At 37.0% G+C, this 8,240-nt stretch overlaps 1 protein-coding gene across 1 annotated transcript in view; it reads left to right on the plus strand.

Moving 5' to 3' along the window:
* srp68 (signal recognition particle 68) overlaps positions 1-8,240 on the plus strand; it is a 65,566-nt gene that overhangs the window by 48,166 nt on the left and 9,160 nt on the right. Inside the window, exons 9-11 of the mRNA XM_016505471.1 lie at positions 5,347-5,445; positions 7,015-7,082; positions 7,185-7,338. Coding sequence (XP_016360957.1) covers positions 5,347-5,445; positions 7,015-7,082; positions 7,185-7,338 — 321 coding nt within the window. The remainder of the gene's footprint in view (positions 1-5,346; positions 5,446-7,014; positions 7,083-7,184; positions 7,339-8,240) is intronic.

Here is an 8,240-nt window from a genome sequence, read left to right on the forward strand (position 1 = left end):
TCAGCATTGCGCATGCGCCGGTGAGTCTCGTGAAAAACAACGTTTGTTAACAGGAGCAAAGGAAGCAAAGTTTCCTTACTTTAGCAAAGGAAAACCAGTCTCCTCTTGGCTTATATCGAAATCCTCCGACATTCTTCTTTACAAATCCTCGTTTTGTACTTCTAATAAGTGACCAGTGTTTTGTTTTGATCTCTCCTCTGCGCTTCCGTGTGCGTCACTTCTGAGCGGCGCATGCGCAAAGCTGACCTCATAAGTCATCCGCCCGGAGCTGCTTCCGTGTAGGACTGTTGGCGCAAGCTACATTAAAGTGATTATTACGTTTTGAATATGGATATTTTTCTTACAAAAACACATCGATTCGCTACAGGAGGCCTTTGTTCACCCCCCGGAGCCGTGTGAGACACTTTTTTTATTTTTTATGGATGGGCGCTTTTTATTTAACTTCTTTTGGACTGATGAATGCAACACCCACTGAGTGGCATTAAACAGCTTGAAAGATCAAAGACAATTTTTTATATAACTCCGACTGGATTCGTCTGAAAGAAGAAAGTCGTATACACCTAGGATGACTTGAGGGTGAGTAATTTGTGGGCTAATTTTCATTTTTGGGTGAACTAATAACCCTTTAACTTTTGTCGCTTGACTCGCATCGCTTGACCACGCCCACATTCTGTCGCCAACGGTCACTGTCGCTCGTGTCGCCGGAAGTCGCCAGCTCTCCATTGAAAATGAATGGGAGCATGTCGCTTTGTTGCTGTGTGTCGCTGGCAGTGTGAACGGGGCTTCAATGGGAGACAACATGTCATCGGCGTGGAAGTTCTTCATTGTGAGTTAAACGGACACAAAGTTTTTTGTAATTTGCAATACAATATTGCAATTTGTAATACAATATTGACTGTTTTTGCTCAAGTTCGCTGACGAAGTTTCAATCAAAGCTACAGCAGAACTGTTTTGTGACTCCGAGCAACACAGCGGTGTTTCGATACTGAATGAATCCACGTTTTTGAACGAATCAAGTGAGTCAATGATTCAGTAACCCATTCATAAAGACCGTAGTCACTTGCCTCGTTTTTGAATGAATCAGCCGTTTGAATGAGTAACTAATGACTCGCTCATTAAAACAGTCATTTACCGTCATCTACTGGTGGTTTGGTTTCATATTTAAAAGTATTGCATTTTTCCCAACATTTTTAACTTGTATGTTCAAAAATATTTAAAACATTAATCTTATTAAAATATTTATGCATCTGAAATTTTGTGGTGTAAATGCATTTATGGCAACTCGGCTTCATCAAACAGTCTGTGTAAATACATCTAATGCCACTTCAGATGCAACTTCTGTTTCCTCTGTAGTGAAAAGATGGAGTTTGTTGATAGTATGCGCACTCTAATGTGAACATTAAAATTTCCAAAAATAAATTACTCCACTGCTCACAAAGAGAAGTATGAACACCGATGACAACAGAGTTGCACTGTCCAAAAAGCTTGTGGTATAAATGTGCTTTTTTTACTTGAAGCATATGTTGTCTTTTTTCTTTATTTTGTTGTCAGAGTGCACCGGAACATTTACATGTTAAATTCTTAAAAATGTTCTTCTGGGGGGGATGCCACCAGACCCCCCTACAAGGCTCATATTCCGAACTATGTCACCTTTTTGATCTCTTGTGAGTTTGTAGGTATTTTTCGTCATAGTTTTCGTTAATGAAATTAACACTACCGTCGTTGATTATAAAGGAACTTGAGATCACAATGAACTAAGACGAGCGACAGCTATAATCACTCATGGATTGACTCCCAATAACCATTTATCCAATTTTGCCACTTACGGTTGTGTAGCGTTTACTACTACAGTTAACTGAGTGGAGAAAAAAAAGGAGCAGGTCCAAGCTGATGTGATTGAGTGGAGGCGGTAAATAGTAGAGCCCGACCGATATATCGTTTTGCCGATATTATCGGCCGATATGAGCCTGTCGCCGATATATTGGTATCGGCGAATATGCCGCCAATATGAAAATTGTTATTTTGTCGAGGGCCTACCGACGCGCAGTGGGTGGCGTTTGAGAGGGCTCCTCGAGCTGAAGGGATCCCCCGAATTCGGTGGAGATCCGCCGGCGCATTCGCAAGATAGTGATGCCAGCCAACACTTTCACTTCAGTAAGGAGGTCTCTTGTTCAGGAAGCAGCATTCAAGCGTGGTCTTATTCGACCGTAAGTGCCCTGCGAAGTGGACTTCACATGAAATTCTGCCATGATTCCAGTTCCAAGGGAACGTACACGTTACATTCAAAGGGCATTAAAGTGCGCGAGACGTGAATTTATATTTAGGGATGAACCGAATGTTCGGCAACCGAACCGAATAAGCGAAGCACTGATGTCAGACTCATTTTGGATAATAAAGTTTATTGTTAAATTGTTAAATGCCCTGCCTCCATTACATATCTCGGTCACGTCATTATAAGTGTTTGATCACATTTGAGTGATCATTGCAAAAAATGTTTATATATATATATATATATATATATATTTATGTTTATGTATATACTGTATTCTATATTCTATATTCTATATAGTACCAGTCAAATGTTTGGACACACGAATGGGAAAGTGTCCAAACTTTTGACTGGTATTGTACTATAATATACACACAGAATATCGGCTGATATATCGATATCGGCCTTTTTTTTTTTACTCACTAATATCGGTATCGGCCCCAAAAAACCCATGTCGGTCGGGCTCTAGTAAATAGGTTGCATATTCATGCGTCCGTATAAACTAAATGTGCTAAGGGTGTAGCGTTACATTCAAGCTGTTTTAACACAAAGAAATAATTTTCATGGGAAAAAAAAATTTAAATGTCATTTTGATTATCAAAGATGAGTTTTAAGAGATGAAATTAGTGACTGCAGGGGGGCTTTAAAAAAAACTATTATTACTTGTATTCCATAAGACTAAAGGTTGAGTAAGTTTACATTTATCAGCAACACTCAGTCAGTGATCCACTTGGTGTCTTAAAAGCATTAAATGCTGGTTTGATGTTTATTACAAACACGCTGTAAGATTAAAAACTAAAAAAAACTTGCCTGTGTTGCCTCTGAGGACAAAATGCTTAGCACTGCTGTATTTTTAAATAAAATATATTTTGAAAAATACAGCAGCATGTTTAGAAAAATGCACAAAACAGTTTGTATAAAAAACTTTATCTTTCAGTCACTCAGACACATGATTAAAAATAAACTTAAGCCAAGCATTTCTGATGTTATGCAAAGTGTTTGGAGGTGCAATTTCTTTACATCCACTGACATCTTTATCCATCAGCAGTATTGCTATACCGTACCGTAACAGTACCATAACAAGCGACTGTTTTATTAGCCCTGTGCCCAACCCCTAACCTGGAGGACCAGTGGATCACAATTTGCCGGACCGCTACCCTAAGGTAGAGGAAATGAGTATATGCCTGGTTAAATTATTACAAGTGATTGTTAGATTAAATTTTAGGTAGACTATCTGTTGTCTTTATGCTATTGATCATCAATTGGAATCCAGTGCACCAGCCCCTGTGGTGTGTAGCAGCAGCAGCAACGCAGAATTCCAGGAGAATGAAAAAGCAGACACAGAGCCAGTGTACTACCATAACATTCTTAACTTTAAGGAAGATTGGTCATATTTATACCACAGATTCATGCCGTTATATACAGGATGTCTTAGGCTTCCAATCAAAGTATTCAACATTAGGACAAACATTACACTATATGAATATTAAAAAATATAACTGCAAGTAAAAGGTGTGTGTGTGTTCTGGTGTTGGGTGTGCTTAGCCCTTGTTTTCATGTGGGATGTACCAGTGTGTCTTTGTACAGTGTGTACATAACGAAACAAGGGCAGTCAAAAGTGGAGCTACAAAAAATATTAACAATGATTAATATGTGCAGTGTTGTGTGCTCTCCTCATGGAGATGCTCTCTCTCCATCTTATATACAGCTAACAAATATGTATGTGGCTTTAAAAATTCTTGTGTTTATTAGTAAATGGTTATCGGTATCTTCCCCACCCAGGCTACACCTCACCCCTGAGCATGCTAATGCCTGTGGTATGCTGTCCTATCTGAACCAGACTGCATTCTATACAGGATAACAATTCTCAGGGACTGTGCTCCTCGTGTTTCATCTGTTTGTGCTCCACCTGCAGCACAACTTATTACCCTTTTTTTCCACATTCGGTCTTGCTTTCACCGAAATTCTGGTTCACCCAGTTGCAGTTAGTCATGCAAGGTGTTGTTTAGGTGTGACCGCAGCTCTCTGTGGGCGTGTGTGTGTGCTCATATTTGTTTCTCATGGTGTACTCATGGTGTTCTCATTCTGTACGACAACCATCAAATTAACCTTACATTTTTTTCCTCTATGCTTGCTTTTTTCTTATCCCAATCTGATGGCTTCTTCATTATACTTTTTTTTTTAATGTATGGTAATGAAATAACACAATACTATGACCTTCTCATGCTGTTTTGATATGGTCCTTGTTTAATTCGCTTAGTCTGCTAGAACAGGAATGGTTCAGAAACTTGTTCTGTGTTCACACTGGTTCAGACATTTTCAACACATTTTGCTCTCTTTGACTGGAGTTTTGCAGTATTATCTAGTTTACTCGTGCTTAATTTTACATCACAACTGAAATACCAGTACAGTAACAGTATACTTGTTGTTACTACTTTGGTATTTGGCACATATTACATTAATTATTATATTAACATTCACAAAAAATTAAAGATGCATCTTGAAAGATAAAAATTGAGAAATTTGATTTTCCCTAGTTGTTGTTACAGTGCATTTAAACCTTGCTGAGTTTTTGTCCCCACCAAGCGACTGGAACTTTCTAATTCCATAATGAATGTATTGTTACGATCTAGGGAGTGGAACATAAAGGTGACCGTGTTAGCAAGGACAACTTTATATATTACTTTATTTCTATTACTCATAAGCATACACAAAAAAACATCCCTCACCTTCTACAGCTTTCTATAAGTCTGATTTTAGGCTTTCACAAAAAAAATCTCATAATCTACTCATAGTAACATAGTGTTAATTGTTAAAATCTTAGTAATAATAATTATAATTCGATCACTCCTGTACTACACATCTTGTTAGGCTGGTGCACAATTCAGGAAACACCTTCCACACCGAACCAAATTAACCTAATATATCAGACATAAGTCTTCACGATAAGTTTTAATGCAAAAACACTATTATGGCTATAGGGCACATGCAGTTTGAAAAATAAATTTCACTGTACAGTTATACACACAATAAATAAGAGCAGGTATCCTGACTGTTTAGTCTGTTACTGTTCACAGGCAGATAATGAAGAGACAAAGGAGCGCCTCTATGAGAGCCTGCTGGCGGAGTGTAGAGACACCATCCAAGCTGTCAGAGAGGAGCTCAGGACTGATGTGGTGAGAGACCCATTACTAGCACATCTTACACTTCCCTAAATGTGATTATGAGCTCTCTCTCCCTCTCTCTCTCTCTCTCTCTCTCTCTCTCTCTCCCTCTCCCTCTCCCTCTTCTCTCTCTCAGTTTTTAGGTGCTTTATTGGAATGACGAATATTTGTACATTTAAATTGCAAAAGCAGTATAGAGTTGCTGCATACAGTCAAAGGAGTGAAAAATGTTACATGTTAAAAACAAAGTCTTTAATTTATACTGTAATGTTGAATATCGTTGAGTATCAATGACTTTGTTCTTCTTTAATAATAGGCTACTTAGTAAAAAGATGCCATTAAGCACATATGGGTCATTCAGTGTCGAAACTTACTAAAGTCAATAGATTTTACTAATAGACTTATCCCTTTGTAAATAACATGATGCTGCCATCTTTCGAAAGTCATTTTTATCCCCGTGTAATTTGGCTCAGAATCTCAGGGGAAAATCATTTGACCCCCCTCTACAAAATAGTGGATTGCTCAGTAAATATACATCGATGACATTTAATATTTTAGCTTTCATCACTATACATGTTTACCTATTATCAAGAAATTGAATAGAGAATGCTAGTGTTAGAGGATCAAGCTTTAGCCGTTTCTTGAAGATGGTTCAAGACTCAGCTGCTCGGATTGAGTTGGGCAGGTCATTCCACCAACAGGGGAACAGTTTTTAAAATTGGTTTGATGATCTGAATCTTTTAAGTGTGACAAATATGCAAAAAATAAAAAAAACAGGAAGGGGGCAAAAACCTTTTCACGGCACTGTATATTTATATTTATATTTATATTTATACAGATAACACTTACTTCTGGCCCTCAAATCTTAATTGGCTGTGCGGTCTTTCCAGCCATGCAGATGCTTCCAGCATCACAACAGGGACCGTTGTTTATCACTCCGCTTGCAGCATTTCTGACAGTGAGTGTCATTTTGGGTATACCGAGCGGGCAATCTTTAGTCTCTATTAATTTATGATTTGTTCCAGAGCGAAAAATTTTGTCAGGGCAATGTTTCATAACTTTATATGATAACTTTAATGCTGAATCAGAGCGCTGCCTTTGACTGAATTGCTTAGCAACTTTTATAATGGATATTGTTGCTTTATTAAATATTATTGTTCAATACATAATATTTTATATACATTTTATTTAATAATAGTATTTTCTGATTAGAAATGGTCTGTTAGTGATGGTAGTTCTGACTTCAGTGGAGGTTAGACTGTCTTCATGAGTGAGTCAGTAGCAAAGACTTTTATATTTAAAAAGGACTGATACAAGGTTATAAAAAAGGACATTATTTTTACTTTTAATAGCACCTTTTTTATTTTAATAGCACTTTTTAAAGACTCAACCAACAAATGCATTGAACATCGTTGTCATCGGAAATCCCCTTAACAGTTGAAAGGATACTACGACAAATATCGCTTTCCTCACAGTCTAGCTAATGACAAACACTGACATCCAAAATCTATAATGTAAAAAAAATAATAAATAAAACTGTTCAACATAAAGGGATGTGTGTTTTGTGTTTTGCCTCAACAGAAGCAGAGAGAGAGAGCAGCAGAAGGTGCTGATAGTGGCAAGGTGTCTAATCTGCAATACCTGCACAGGTTAGTATGACGACTGGTGAAAAAAACAGCAGTCATTTCTACTTAACTACTTATGTTGTGATTCCTGACAATCATGTGGTGATATACATATTCTTTGTGCAGCTACCTGACATATATCAAACTGTGGACTGTGGTGAGGAGGAATGAGAGCATGGCTCATGCGCTGCAAGCTAAACTGAAGGAGCCACAGACTGATGAGAACAAGAGAGGACCACGACCACAGGACCTCATACGACTCTATGACATCATCCTGCAGGTTCAGAGATCGCATATTCTTCATGCATGTAAACATTAGGGGTGTAACTGTTCTCATGGTTTGGTACGTATTGTGGTTTTGGGGTCTCTGTTTTTGTACAGTTCTGTATATTTTGTGGTCGCTATTTTGGTACAGTTTGGTATTTGGGGGGATACTATTTAAATACCATTTGTTAACTGACACATGAACAGTTTGCTTTTAACGAAAGCTTTTTTTAAATTTCTAAATAAAAAATTTAATTTAAAAATATCTGCATCATTATGCAACACCCAGGGCTAATTTATTAAAGAACAAATGTTTTAAAATGTTTAGTTGTATGTAGGGATCAATTTAGCATTCACACTACTTCTGAAACGAAGGGCTAATGGATTTGCAACAGTCGCCTTTTTGCTTCCAGTGTAGACAGCCTTGAGCTGTTGTAGTGTAGACACTTTAAATATTCTGATATTTTCCTTCATTTATAAATGATCTTCCTGAGTAGTTCTTAGTGTTTTTGTATTCATTTAATTTGCACTATAGTATGCTCATTCAATGACAAAACAGATTGGATTCTTTTTCAAATAAAATTTTACAGTAACACTTTCTATGAAGCCCATATTTATAACACATTATAAGGGTATTCTTAAGGCATTATAATGAATGCATAATGCATTATAAAATACCTTATAATATGTTATATCATCTTATAAATAATCATAACAACAATTATAATACATTATAATGCTTACACATTTGTGGTTATAAGTTTTAAGATTGATTATTTATAACACACAATGAACACCATATAAAATCTATTTTTTACATTTATAATGGACTATATATCTTGACATTGTTTATTTAAGATCTGCACAGTATCTTACTACATCTTGTAAGTGGTTAGGTGTGGAGTGTTATTTGAGTGT

This window comes from Sinocyclocheilus anshuiensis, unplaced genomic scaffold (genome assembly GCF_001515605.1).
Source record: "Sinocyclocheilus anshuiensis isolate Anshui unplaced genomic scaffold, SAMN03320099.WGS_v1.1 scaffold1039, whole genome shotgun sequence".
Lineage (NCBI taxonomy): Eukaryota > Metazoa > Chordata > Actinopteri > Cypriniformes > Cyprinidae > Sinocyclocheilus > Sinocyclocheilus anshuiensis.